Genomic DNA, 15,000 nt, shown 5'->3' on the forward strand with positions numbered 1-15,000 from the left:
GTGAATAGCTTTTTTGAAATGAATTAAACTGCATTTCCCTGCAATCCTCCCATCTCTGCCCTAAGAGAAGCCCACTGTCTCTTGGGCCTGCGTACCCCACTGCACCTCAGAGTGAGCCTCCCAGGCTTCCGCCGACTCTGCCCCTTCAGTGCACGGCCCAGAGCCGCGATTTGCCAGCTGGGCTCCTGTGCTCAGAGTCTCCCTACAGAACAGGTTCTTGTCCAAAGAAGTTCAGGAAATGCTACGTACTTTCCGCTGCCTTTTAGAGATTTGATGTCCATTACACTATGAAAGACCTTGAGAATTGCATGAATGTCCTTTTGCAAAGGGATACCTGCTACACATGTGATTCTGGGAATATTCTGGGAAGTAAAGGCCTGTTGAATAAATATATGCACCATGGCATCAAGGGCCCTTCAAATCTCAGTGCTGCTTGACCTCCCAGACAGCTGCTCCCATCCCTGTCCTGTGCACCACAAGCCCCCGCTGTAGCCGCCACAGCTTCTCCGATCCTGGAACGGTCTGACCTTGTGCTGTTCTTATCGCTTGGGATATACCTTCCCACCTCCAAAGATTCTCTTGCTCCTTCGTGGCCCACCCAGGATTCCTCTCTTGTGTGAAGCCTTCAGGCCCCTCACCAGGTAGGGTCACGTGCTCTCTTCCCTGGCTCCTGTAGCGTTTTGTTCTGATCACTCGAAGGAGCCATCAGTGTCTCACGTCAGTGCTCTGTTGTCTAATAGTCCCTCCAGGCAAGTCCAGAGTCTCTCCTGTCTGGTCCCCTTGGGTCAGGGCAGCCCCTGCCTTCCAGGAAGCAGGGATGTCATCAAGGACTGGACTGCTTTGTTCCCTCACCGCCCAGCCTACTCCAGCCTTCCTGGGCTGCAGCCAGCTCAGGAGCCTGTTGCCCTGATGGTGGAGTCCTTGCAGGACAGGGAGGCTGTGCCTGTCTCTGCCTGTGGGCCAGAGTGCCACGCTGCTATGTGCCAGGATATGTGGCCAAGTGTGACAGAGATTCCTCAATGCCGACGAGCCTCTCATTGCACAGTGGTACAGTGTCTGGCCAACTGTCTATCCCCAGCCATCTGCTTCTCCCACTTACTTCTGCAGGTGACGGTGAGGAGATAAGAGGCCTGCCCCAGGAGATGGGTGGGGGGACGGAGGGTCCCTGGTGGGGATTGTCAGGAGCCTCTGTTACTGCAAGATGTCCCTGCTGAGAGGAGCCACTTTTGTGTTGCTTTTGTGCTGAATCCTGATTCAATATTTAGACATTTTTTAAAAATTTATTTTATGAATATATGAATAGTATTTTCATTCTCTTGTTATTCCTCATAGTACTATAGGAAAGAAGGGAAGTAACATTTATTGAAAATGTTCTATGTACCAGTCACTACTGGAAATGCTTTAAATATCTTAATGTAATATATATTAATATATCTATAAACAGATACCTCAGGAATTAAGATATCGCTTACAAATAGTCATTTTAAATGTAGTGCTTTGTGTTGGCAAATGTATAGCCAAGGTGTATTAATTTGGCCAAGTTAAATTAATTCCTGCAATGTGCTGTTTTATCTTTGTAGGGACATTTTAACCATACCAAGAATCGTTAGAAGATGCAAGCTGGAAGAAAGAAGATCCCAGTTTTGGTTTTTAACCCTTCATGTTGCAGCAAATGTGAATCTCCTACAGATGGGTTTGGGGATTTCCCTGTTCAAATAGCAGCCCGGTGTCCTCCATGGGTCGGGGGAAGTTTGTCCTTTCCTTCTCGTAAATCCACCATCCTCTGCACGAGAGCCAGGAGAATCTACATCACTTCAAAAGAGCCCCCAAGGCCAGGCACAGTGGCTCACGCCTGTAATCCCAGCATTTTGGGAGGCCGAGACAGGCGGATCACAAGGTCAGGAGATCGAGACCATCCTGGCTAACATGGTGAAACCCTGTCTCTACTAAAAATACCAAAAAAAATTAGCCTGGTGAGGTGGCGGGCACCTGTAGTCCCAGCTACTCGGGAGGCTGAGGCAGGAGAATGGTGTGAACCTGGGAGGCAGAGGTTGCAGTGAGCCGAGATCGCACCACTGCACTCCAGCCTGGGCGACAGAGCGAGATTCCGTCTCAAAAAAAAAAAAAGATCCCCCAAATCATTACTACGTACTATAGCCTCCTTTCAAATGTTCCTGGTTGAGAGGGAGATGAATTGCATTATTTACAAGTCAAAAAATGTTGTATCAAACTTCCTATGAGCTTGGGCACTCATGGCCTGTGGAGGCCCGCCCAGACGCAGCCAGGATGCTTTTTCATTGTTTTGTGGATGTACCCAGGGCTGTTTACACATTCTTTCATTAAAAGGCTTATTTTTATATTTAAAATGTTCTAATCTTGCAGTGAATTTTACTAAGTGCTAGTGTCCAATCTGTTCCCCAACTGAGGTTATCAGAGACAGAATCCCTTTTATATTCAAGTGGAAATTACTCATTTTCTCCTGGGTTTTCAATGTGTTGTCTGACTGTGTGGCTGGCATTATTTTCTCTGGGTTTGAAAGCTTCCTGAGATGTCCTGTTTGTAAGCTCCTGTCCGCATCACGTTATCTGCAGGGAACGTGCTCCCTCCAGGGAGTGCCCTCCACACCGATGTGGGAAGAGCCCCCTCTGTAAGTAGTCATGGCATTCGGTCATAGGGAGAATTCCGTAAGGGAAAGATGGAGCAGAGGAAGACAAGGTGTTGAAACCGGTACAGTGCCACCTGGGATGTGGATGATCCAGAATTACAGGACACGTCTTCATTAACCCTGGGTAAGATCCCAGAGCTGTGACTCGATTAAAAAATGCCAGTTCGTGCCAAACGGCCAAAGCTGGGAGAGAGGGAGAAGGTATTGGATTTGTGGCCTTACGAAAGATTCTTATGAAGAGCTTTAGTTTGTTAAGATGAGATACACATCTTAATTTTTATGCGAAAAAAGAGTAAACTCTTAGATACACAGCATGTTCTTTTTTGTGTGTAAACTCTTCCTTCTCACCCTCGTTCATGGAGAGAGCAGGTGTCCACGCAGTGTCAGGTGGGTGTTTTGTAGCTGACGTGGCGCGCGTCCCTCCACTTATTCATACGAAGCTGGCTTTTGTAGAGAACAGTCCCCAGGCATCCTCCTGCCCCAAGGAAAATGCCCCTGCTTGAGAGTCGGACAGATGTGAGTTCCCATCTCATCTCCACCGACCATCTCCACGTGACCTTGATGAGTCCTTAGACTTCTTGGAGCCTCTGGTTCCCATCTGTGTGGTGGGGAGGTCCCCCTCGGGGTTTGTCCTTAGCCCCCAATGCAACTCCTTGGTGTCAGCGCTCTCCCTCCCGGTGCACAGCCTCTCCAGCCCGAAGCAGGCCTTCTGTTCTGGAAAAGCAAAGCTCACGAAACATGATGACCAGGTGACAAGGACGAAAGGGATGAGGTGCAACTGGCCAGAATGTGGGTGTATTAGGGTTCTCTAGAGGGACAGAATAGGATAGGTGTATATGTGAAGGGGAGTTTATTAGGAGGGTTGACTTGCACGATCACAAGGTAGGGTCCCACAATAGGCCGTCTGCAAGCTGAGGAGCAAGGAAGGCAGCCTGAGTCCCAAAACCTCAAAAGTAGAGAAGTCGACAGTGCAGCCTTCAGTCTGTTGGTGAAGGCCCAAGAGCCCGTGGCAAACCCCTGGTGTAAGTCCAAGAGTCCAAAAACGGAAGAACTTGGAGTTGGATGTTCAAGGGCGGGAAGCATCCAGCACGGGAGGAAGAGGAAGGCCGGAAGACTCAGCCAGCCTAGTCTTTCCACATTCTCCTGCCTGCTTTAGTCCAGCCATGCTGGCAGCTGATTAGATGGTGCGCACCCAGATTGAGGGTGGGTCTGCCTTCCCAGCCCACTGACTCAAATGTTCATCTCCTGTGGCAACACCCTCACAGACACACCCAGGATCAACACCTGGCATCCTTCAATCCAGTTGACACTTGATATTAACCACCACAGTGGAGAACCAGCAGCTTTATCCAGGTGCTGGAGTTTCTGGACTGTGAAGGGAATGGAGGAGCTTGTCACTGGGTTCCTAAAAGAGGGGATGGCAACATTTTCTTGGTGTTTTCAACCATTTTAGTACAGGCCATGAAATAGAAGGCTCAGAAATTCCAGACTTTTCCTAGGTGTGGTCCACACCTCAGTCCAATCCTAGTCTGACCTTGTGTGGACAGAGGTCCTGCCCGTGGCCTTGTTGTCTCCTGACAGCCGCCCGCCACCCACCCCCTGACTTGCTGTCACAGCTGCCCTGGCATCCATCCTGGCCTTCAGCCCCACCTTCCTGGCTCCAGAGTTGTCCCTGGCCACGGGACAGTCTCTGCTCTCCAGCCCAACCCACCTCCTGCTGGGATTACCTGGAGGAGCTCGCCGCGTGCAGAACTGTTTCTCCCAGGCAAATGAATTTGTCAGCACCACAGGTACTAAAACAGATTAGCTAATAGGCAAAACCTGCATAGATTTCACTAAACTGGGTCTTGATGCGCCCATGACGAGCGTGAAATGGGATTATCCCTTTAAAGTGCTTCATGTTTGTGTTCTTGTCAAAAGAGGAGGAAAAAGACATTTTCTTACACCCTGAGGAAACAGACTGGGCATTGATGTGTGTGTATTTCCATTAGAAAAGTTTTCAATTTGTTCTTTAATTATAATCTGTTATTGCTTTTGGGGGGAGATAGGGGCTAAAATGTCAAAACATACCTTTAATAATTTCACAAAGTAAGTTTCTAAACCAACAACTTGTGAAACTCATTTTAGAACATTCAAAAGCGTGGTAAGTGGTTAACAAAGATGTGTTAACATCATTTGACATGTTTTTCCTCCTTTTAAAATATAATTTCCAAATTTGTTTTTAAAACAATAAAAAAGTATACTTGAAATCCATGCTTAGTAAAGAAAAAAATGTTTAATTATAAATTTTAGATAAAAATGAAATTAAGTCGTCCATAATTCCATTACTCAAAAGTAACTCATGTTCACATTTTGATGTATGTCCTTTCAAAATTTTTTCTATGTGAATATGTGCTCCTAAGCATGTACTTTTAAAATTTATATTTTATTTTATTTTGAGACAAGGTCTCACTCCTCTTACCCAGGGTGGAGTGCAGTGGTGCAATCACGGCTCACTGCAGCCTTGACTTCCCCGGGCCCAGATGAGTAACTCCTCAGCCTCCTGTGCAGCTGAGACCACAGGCATGTGCCACCACGCCCGGCTAATTTTTGTATATTTTGTAGAGGTGGAGCTTCACTATGTTGTCCAGGCTGGTCTTTAACTTCTGGGCTCAAGCCATCTGCTCACCTTGGCCTCTCCCAGTGCTGGGATTACAGGTGTGAGCCACCGCACTCAGCCTAGCATATACTTTTTTTTTTTTTTTGAGACCGAGTCTCACTCTGTCGCCCAGGCTGGAGTGCAGTGGCGCGATCTCGGCTCACTGCAAGCTCCGCCTCCAAGGTTCACACCATTCTCCTGCCTCAGCCTCTCGACTACAGGCGAGGACTACAGGCGCCCGCCACCACGCCTGGCTAATTTTTTTGTATTTTTAGTAGAGACAGGGTTTCACCGTGTTAGCCAGGATGGTCTCGATCTCCTGACCTCATGATCCATCCACCTCGGCCTCCCAAAGTGCTGGGATTACAGGCGTGAGCCACTGCGCGTGGCTGCATATACTTTTTTTTTTTTTTTTTTTGAGACGGAGTCTCGCTTTGTCGCCCAGGCTGGAGTGCAGTGGCCGGATCTCAGCTCACTGCAAGCTCCGCCTCCCGGGTTTACGCCATTCTCCTGCCTCAGCCTCCCGAGTAGCTGGGGCTACAGGTGCCCACCACCTCGCCCGGCTAGTTTTTTGTATTTTTAGTAGAGACGGGGTTTCACCATATTAGCCAGGATGGTCTCGATCTCCTGACCTCGTGATCCGCCCGTCTCGGCCTCCCAAAGTGCTGGGATTACAGGCTTGAGCCACCGCGCCCGGCCTATACTTTTTAATGTTAACATCATGTACATCTTTTCATGTCAATTAATATATATATTAGATTACCATTTTAAGTGGTTACACAGTATACCGTTAAATGGAAACGCTACATTTACCCAGTTCCTTCATAATGAGTGCTTAGGTTGTATATATCTACTTGCTGTTATAGAAGTTGCTCTCTAAACATCCTTTTATTTTGTAAAGTTTTGGAATTATATTCAAAAGAACATTCTAGAAGTTGCTCTGTTGGATCAGAGGGCACTTCTGGTTTTCTGACCTCTGGAAAGGTACCAAGAGCCCATGTCCTGTCCCTCTGCACCAACATTGGCAGAAACATTTTTTAACATGGAGCATTTTGCACCCACAAAAGTAGGCAGGACAAACAGACAGGACAAGGAGCTCTGTCAGCTCTCATTCAGCTCCAGTGATGATCGGCCACTGCCAGTCCTGCCTGCCTGTTCCCACCTGGTCCCACCGTTAGATGCAAATACCAGAGTATGACTGCAGCTGCGCTTTTTTTCAATGTCTCTCCTAAAGAGACATTTGAAAAGCAAAACCGCAATAAAATTGTCACTCCTAACACAAAATTTGCAATAATTCCTTATATCATGAAATAGCTAGCTTTTGATGAAATTTCTACATGCTTAATCCATTTCATGATGATTTTGTTTTGTGTTTTATAACTTGTGTGAATTGGGATCCGAATGAGGGCCACATCCTGTGACAAGCTGATGGGTTCCTAAGTCTCTCTCTCTGTTCAAGGATCTTCTCTCTCTCCCTTCCCTCTCCTGAAACTGGATTATAGAGTTTGTGCTGATTTCGCTAATTATATCTCCCTGAGGTTTTACCTGCTTCCCTGACCTGTGTTTCCTATAAATTGGTAGTTGATGTAGAAGCTTAAGCAAATTCCATTTTGATTTTTTTGGCAAGCCTTCTCTTTTGATTGATGCCAGTATGATATTTGCTAGTTGCAGTTTTAATTTGAATGCCACACACTGCTTCTCGGAGATGCTTACGGGCCATGTGTGCCTTTTGTAAACTTTCCACCTTTGCCCATTTTTCTATTGGAGCGTGTGTCTTCATTATTTATTTTTAAGAGTTCTTTATATATGAAGGCCGTTGAATCTGTTTTTCTCTTATGTTAGAAATATTTTTCCCAGTTTATTATTTTTCACTTTCTTTTCAATGATATTTATATATCCTTTGCCACACAATTTTTCTCTGTCATATCTGTCAGCCTCTTTTTTGCTGGCTTCTAGTCTTACAATCATTCAAGAAAGGCCTTTCTTTCCCCAAGGTCATGTACATTACATGAGTTGATTGTAACTTATACATCTACATTTTTGCACAATTCTGACATTTAGAACTTCAGCTACAACTTTCTGGAGGGTAAAGAGTGATAGACCTAACTTTATCTTTTCCCCAAACATTAACCAGTTATTCTAACCACATCTTTTCCATTGACTGTCTGTTCCATTTTTATCATACATGGAGTAGTTTCTGTACTTGCTTCTCTGTTCTTTGATCTTTCTTGTGCAGTGGCCATAACATTGTGCATGTGTGGGTGGCCTTTTTATTAAAATGTAACACACATGCAGAAGAGCGAATAAATGTGTGCCCAGGTCTAGTGCACCTGCATGGGTATGATCAACTTTAGGATCATTTTGTCAGATCTCAAAAAAAAAAACCCACATAAAGTATTGATGGGGTCTGTGCTGATTACTGATGAATTGCAGGATAAGGGTAGCTTTAGAGTATTGAGACTTATGCAGACACATGGTACATTTTGCTCTGATAAACACTTTCCCGTTTTGTTAGTATAGGTCCTGCACTTTAAGCTCATCCCAGATCATCTTTATTCAATTACTATTTCTATGTATAACTGTTATACCAGATCATTTCTGAAAAAAAATGCTGTTTAAAACCTACTAGTGCATTTTCCCCAGATGCAAAGGGAAATTTTGGTCCAATTTCTACATGCTTCGTCAATTTCATAATGATTTTGTTTTGTATGGCCGTCCTCAGGAAGCCCATCCTTCCTGAGCACGTGTATGTCAGACGCCGTGCTGGATACTTGCCTTACATTATCATGTTTAACCCCCAGAACTCCTTGAGAGAAGAAGTACCTTCATTGTACTCAGAAGAAGAGAGGCCCAGGGAGGCTGCATCACTTGTCCACAGTCAGATGCTGGGGTCAGACCAGGCCTCCACTCCAGCATCTGCCTCCTCCAGACCCTCACTCCTAGAACTGCACATGGATTGTGGGGTGGCAAAATGGGGGTGGGTGTCTGGTTAAAATGCAGACTCTTAAGTCTGGGGCAAGGCCTGGGATTCTGCATTTCGAAAAAGCTCCCAGGAGATGCCACAGACCACGCTCAGGACTGTTACAGCACATTGCCTGCCCACGTCATTTAGGATATGGTAACACGGGATCTTGTGGAGGTGCAGACAATTCCCCGGCTCTAGAGTGGAAAGCATTCTGTTTTGGGGAACAATTTGAACAGTTTACCTTGCCAGTCCAGGAAGCCCCTCACCTCGGTGCCACTTCCTGGAGTCATGACATCTGGGGGCCTGGGCAGGCTGCCCGCCTGGGGCTCCTCTGCCACTTACTGTGTTTCCTTATCTGTGAAATGAGAATAGCAATAGTACCCGCATCATCACTCACTGAGGAGTCAGTGACATAGGTCTGTATTTGATGCTCTTGGAATGGAGCTTGGTGGCCATAGCCACTTTTACTGCGTGCACTTGCACAGGCCTCAGAACCCACCACTGCAGCACCCAGGGCCACAGTGGCACAGGAATTAAAGCCAGCCCTCTGCCATCCACATGGTGACCCTGTTGTGAAGCCCCTCTCCCCTGACAATCACAGGCCTCGTGGAGAGGCTGGCTCAGATCTCCTCTTCTCCACCCACTGCCTCTTAGCTAGGATTCGTGATTTTTATGCAGTTTTTTGGGGGACCTTTAGAAACTTCTGGTCCCCCAGTTGCTTACCGATATGTCAGAGTATTTGGTGAGGATTTCCTGGCCTTGGTGTCTATGATCACTGTCAAGTCTTCAGCAGCTTGGTAGAAAGGCAGGGTGGTCCTAGTGCAAACTTGGAAGGGCGCAGAGGGGACAGCAGGGAGTTCGTGTTTACTGGGCACTGAGTTGCAGATGGGGAAGATGAGAGTTTTGGAGTTGGATATGGCGATGATGGCTGTACAACTGTGAAAACACTTAATGCTGCTGAGCTGCACACTTAACAACGGTTTAAATGGTGAATCTTATGCCATGTATATCTTACCCCCATGAAAAAAATTCAGCTGGATGTGGTAGCTCACACTTGTAATCCCAGCACTTTGGGAGGCTAAGGTGGGAGGATCACATGAGCCCAGGAGTTCAAGACCAGCGTGGGCAACACAGTGAAACCCCATCTCTACAAAAATAAAAAATAAAAAAAAAAATAGCTAGGCATGGTGGTGGCATATGCCTGTACTTTCAGTGAGTAGTGAGACTGAAGTGGGAGAGTCACTTGAGCCCAGGAGATCAAGGCTGCAGTGAGCCATGATTGAGCCACTGCACTCTAGCCTGGATGACACAGTGAGATTCTGTATAAAAAATAAAGAAAGAAAAAACTCTCAATGGCTCAACCCTTCCCTTCTCTGTAAAATGGCATTGTTTCTTTTCCTCATTTCTCACTGACTATGGACCAGCCAAGTACGAGCTTTCAGTCACCCACGTGAAGGCCCTGGGGTATTCACTGAACGCTCGGCTCAGCATGACCCTTGCTGTTGAGCCCTGTGCATGCAGTGGCTCTCGGGGTGCTGCCCTCGCCCTGCTCATGATGGCACTCCCACCCCGAATCTTCTGGTCTGGCCACTGGAGCTTGGAGCCTGAGGGGCAGCACTTCCCTCTGGGCAGGAGCCCAAAGACCACCAGTGGCTTGCTAGGGTCGGTAAGGGCTCATTTCACATTTACTAAATACACAGCGATGTGTTCAGCCCTAAATCAGGACATACAAGATTTCCTTTCTGACATCTAAATTTACTTATGTGAAAATCATTACACAAAAACATTTAAATTGCATTTAGTCATTTATTCAGTGACTATTATTAAAAAGGGTAAAGTTATTTAAAAGTTAACAACCATCAGCCACCAATGTATTTTTCAGTTAAAATGATCTATTTCATCACTCTTCTGGTGAGGCCCATTTTTCTCTACTTTTCTTTTTTTTTTTCTTTTCAAGACAGAGTCTTGCTCTGTCACCCATGCTGGAGTACAGTGATGCGATCTCAGCTCACTGCAACCTCTGCCTCCTGGGTTCAAGCAATTCCCCTGCCTCAGCCTCCCGAGTAGCTGGGACCACAGGCCCGCACCACCACGTCCAACTAACTTTTTTGTATTTGTAGTAGAGCTAGGTTTCACCATGTTGACCAGGCTGGTCTCAAACTCCTGACCTGGTGATCCGCCTGTCTCGGCCTCCTAAAGTGCTGGGCTTACAGATGTGAGCCACCGTTCCCAGCCAGGTGAGGCCCATTTATTCACATTTCAGGAAAGCCAATTCAGTGATGATTCATAAGTCTTAATTTTTTCAAACATTCTTGACAAGCCTTTTAAAAATTAATTTGAATCAGCAGAAGAAATTAAATCTCAGGAGTCATAAATGCCTTGGGCAATCACTGCAAGTCGTTGATCAAAAATGACCCATGGCCATTCCTGTGTCTCCTTTGGAGAAATGGCTAAAGCCCATTTTTAAATTGGGCTATTACTTTTTTTGCTTTTGAGTTGTGTAAATTCATTATATAGTTTGGAAATTGACCCTTTGTCAGGTATGTGGTTTGCAAATATTTTCTCCCATTCTGTAGGTTTCACTCTTTTCACTCTTGATTGCTTTCTTCACTGTAAAGAAGCTTTTCAGTTTGATGAAATCCCACTTGTCTATTTTTGCTTTTGTTGCCTGTGCTTTTGGGGTAATATCCATGAAATCAACTCCAATGTCATGAAGCTTTCTCTCTGTTTTTTTCTAGGAGTGTTTTGTTTTTGTTTGTTTGCTAGACGTTAGCCCACTTGGTGAAATCTAGGAGTTTTATCGTTTTGAGACTTCCATTGAAGTCTTTAGTCCATTTTGAGTTGATTTTTTTTTTTTGTATGGTATAAGCTAATGGTTCAATTTCATTCTTTTGCATTTGCATATCCAATTTTCTCAATACCATTTGTTGGGGAGACTGTCTTTCCCCCATTTTACATTCTTGGCACCCTTATTGAAGAGCAGTTGACCATATATGGTTGGATTTATTTCTTGACTGTATTCCATTGGTCTATAGATTTGTCTTTGTGTCAGTACTGTACCATTTTTATTAACTGTAGCTTTGTAATATATTTTGAAATTAGAAAGTATGATGCCTTTAACAGATATATGAAAAGATGCGCAATGTTACTACTCATCAGGGCATTGCAAGTCAAAATCACAATGAGATACCACCTCACACCCATTTAAAAAACAAAAGACAAGTGTTGGTGAGAATGTGAAGAAATTGGAAGCCACGCACACTGTTGGTAGGAACGCAAAATGGTGCAGCCGCTATGGAAAACAGTGTGGAAGTTCCTCAGAAAACTGAAAATAGCACTACCATATGATCCGGCAATCCCACTTCTGAGTATGTATCCAAAAGAATTATAATGAGATCTCAAAGAGATATTAGCACTCCTGTGTTCATTGTAACACTATTCACAATAGCCTGGATGTGAAAACAACCTGCATGCCCACTCAAAGACAGCAGATGAGGAAAATGTGACATGTACATATGATGGAATATTTCTCAGTCTTTAAAAAGGAAGAAACCCTGTCCTATGTGACAACATGGACAAAACTGGAGGACATCATGCTAAGTGAAACAAGCCAGACACAGGAAAACACATACTGCGTGATTCACTTCTGTGTGAAACCTGGAAACCTTGAGCTCACAGAAGCACACAATAGAATGATGCTTGCCAGAAACTGGAGGGAGGGAAAACGGGCAGTTGCAAGTCAGCCAGTATAAAATTTCACTTACAGCAGATGCATAGTTCCTGAGATCTGTGAACACTGTGCCTGTAGGTAACAATGCCACATTGTACACTTAGAACTCTGCTAAAAGGGCAGATCTCATAGCAAGTGTTCCTGCCACAATAAAATTAAAAACAGCACACTGGCCCGTGACCCACGGTGGCACTTGGAGGGAGGGCTCATGCTTTCTCTCATCCTTTCCATTTGGGTTCAGATACTCACGCTCCCACGTGAGAATCTCCCCATCCCAGGGTGGTCCCTAAGGGGCCTTCCCCCACTCTCCTGGGGACCCGCAGTTTCTCCTTGAGTTGGTGCTGGGCTAGCCTCCTGGCAACAGAGTGGGAGGAGACTCTGACAAAGCTGCCTTGTCTTTCCAGATGGTTCCACTTAAGACGCAGTTTCGCTGGCATCCATAGTAACTGACAGATGTACTCGGGATCTCTTGTCCAAAAGTCCTGGCTTTCGAGGAGCCCTTTCGGCTGCTGTGCTACCCGCAAACTGTGCTGAGTCCCAGCCATTCACCCCCCTCGAGTCTCAAACCCAACAGCAAGCTCCTGACACAGGTGGAAATATTCCTGTGGGGGCCTCACATGCCCGGGGCCTTGTTCTGGAAAACACCATCACAGAGGTAGAGGCAAGAACCAGGGGTCTGACTCTGTGGTCCCGAAAACCTTAATGAAGAACAGTTTTGTTTCAGCAGCTTAAAAAAGAAATCCTGAAGTATTTTTTATATTCTTTCAAGCTCTCCATCAGTATAAAAACTTAGAAACTTTGGCCGGGCGCAGTGGCTCACACCTGTAATCCTAGCACTTTGAGAGGCCAAAGCAGGTGGATCATGAGGTCATGTGATGTATCAGGAGATCGAGACCATCCTGGCCAACATAGTGAAACCCCGTTTCTACTAAAAATACAAAAATTAACTGGGCGTGGTGGCGGGGGCTTGTAGTCCCAGCTACTCAGGAGGCTGAGGTAGGAGAATCACTTGAAACCTGGAGCTGGAGGTTGAAGTGAGCTGAAATCGTGCCACTGCACTCCAGCCTGGGTGACAGAGCAAGACTCCATCTCAAAACAAACAAAAAACACTTAGAAACTTCTAGAGTAACAAAACCCAACATTTTTCCACTGCCTGCCCATAGTTCCTCTGTATACACAATTCACAGAAATGTGCAAGACTGTGCCCCAGACTTGGTATTCCTATTTGGCTGCAAAGGTTTACTGTACGAATGACCACCAGGATTCGACTGGAGTTAGCTGTGTGTAGAAAACATTCTTAGAATGTGCATTGTTTTTTCTCTTCAGAGTGAATGCAAGAATTTTCAAATGCTCTACTAATCATTTGCTTTATCTTCAAGGGTACTGAGAGGCCCACAAAAGAGCAATGCTGACGAGTTGGCCACTAGTCTTATTCACTGGTGTCCTGGTCTAAGCTCTTCTTTTAATCCTGTGTTTTTATTAAAATAGCTCCTGATATTAGAATAGGTAGCTTACATTTGTGATTAAATAGGTACAGTGAAAGTCTATGATGACGAGGTGACGGGGTCCAAAGATTCGGCTGTGTAACCTCAAGTGTACCATGGGGCTGACACAGGCTGGGGCAGCCTCCTCAAAGCTGGTCTGGGCGTGAGACCCAGCTTGCACCTCACGTGTCCTGGCTGTGTCATCTGGGGGCAGGAACTATCACGGGGATGCTTCTGGGTGTGGGGGACTATGGGGTTGGTGCTCTCAGCTCCCATGGCTACCTTCTCCAGAGATCGCCCTGTTGGTTCAAGCTGCCTCACCTGGAGGTGCCTGGGGTCACCCTCCATGATTGGGTGGCCCAGGGCTGACCGCTGTCCTGTGCGGGGTACATGGACCCCCACTTCTTTGCCTCAAGGAGCTCCATAGAGCAGCATGTGATCCCCATCGGGCTCCCGTCCAAGTTCCTAACCCAGGGCAGAGGTGCATTGTAGAGAAGCTATTTTATACAGGCCGGAAGGATGTATGGTGGTGGCCTCCTGAGGTGGGGGTGGGAGAGGGAAATGAAACTCTTAACGAGCTGGAGGCGGGAGAGGGAGATGAGACTCTCAACAGCCACTGAAGGAAGGTGAGCACAACGGTCACTGTTTACTAAGTATCACAAAAGCAAAAGCAAGTATGACCAAGTGTTAACAGTTAATTCTGGTGAGAACATGGATGTTCGTTATGTATTGTAGTTTTCCATTTTTTGTGTGTTTCAAACATGAACCTTGAATAAATGGCAAGTTGGCTTAGCAGTGGAATCTCTGAACTGTAATTGCAGCCAGAGCTGCATCTGTCCGCACACGGGCCGGTGTCTTTTGCACATAACAGCTCAGTGGTCCCTCCACACCTGAGATGGGACCATCGTCCATGTTGGAGACGAGGAAGTTGGGGCACTGGCCAAGGCCACATACCTGCCTATGGCTGAGGTCGGTGCTCCAGCAGGAACCAACCCCAGACAGAGAGGCACCAGGGTTTACGTCCTGTGTTAAGAGCTGATTTGGTTGCCACATGCTTTCTATATTCAAAACAATCTCTTAGAATAATTTCTTAAATAGCATCTGAGAGATAATGCTTTGTTTATGTGAAATGAACTCAGATGCTCCCTATTGTAATTGAGGTAGAAAATGGCATGTATAGATATTCAAGTTTCTTTTAAAAAAACACACATTGTTTTAAGGCCTTACTACCCATTATTTTCCATTTTGCCTTTGTGACTAAGGTGATTCTGATTATTTTATTTATGTATGAATGAATGGACAGGGTCTTGCTCCGTTATCTAGGCTGCAGTATGGTGGAGCAACCAGGGCTCACTGCAGCTTTGACCTCCCATGTAGCTGGGACCACAGGCACACGCTGCCACATCTGGCTAATTTTTGCTGTTGAGGTGGGGGGTCTCGCCATGTTGCTCAGGCTGGTCTTGAACTCCTGGGCTCAAGTGATCCTCCCCACTTGGCCTCCCAAAGTGCTAGGATTAC

At 46.0% G+C, this 15,000-nt stretch overlaps 1 protein-coding gene across 4 annotated transcripts in view; it reads left to right on the forward strand.

Moving 5' to 3' along the window:
* Window positions 1-14,274, forward strand: part of C9H10orf143 (chromosome 9 C10orf143 homolog) — a 61,375-nt gene extending 47,101 nt beyond the window's left edge. For all 4 annotated transcript variants that reach the window (XM_024789436.2, XM_071068918.1, XM_024789440.2 and 1 more), the window contains one exon: window positions 1,581-14,274. Coding sequence is in view for 1 of the 4 variants with exons in the window: in XM_024789437.2 (XP_024645205.1) it covers window positions 1,581-1,610 (30 nt within the window). In the remaining 3 variants the exon portion in view is untranslated. The remainder of the gene's footprint in view (window positions 1-1,580) is intronic.
* Window positions 14,275-15,000: the final 726 nt, after the last annotated feature.

This window comes from Macaca nemestrina, chromosome 9 (genome assembly GCF_043159975.1).
Source record: "Macaca nemestrina isolate mMacNem1 chromosome 9, mMacNem.hap1, whole genome shotgun sequence".
In the NCBI taxonomy this organism is placed as follows: domain Eukaryota; kingdom Metazoa; phylum Chordata; class Mammalia; order Primates; family Cercopithecidae; genus Macaca; species Macaca nemestrina.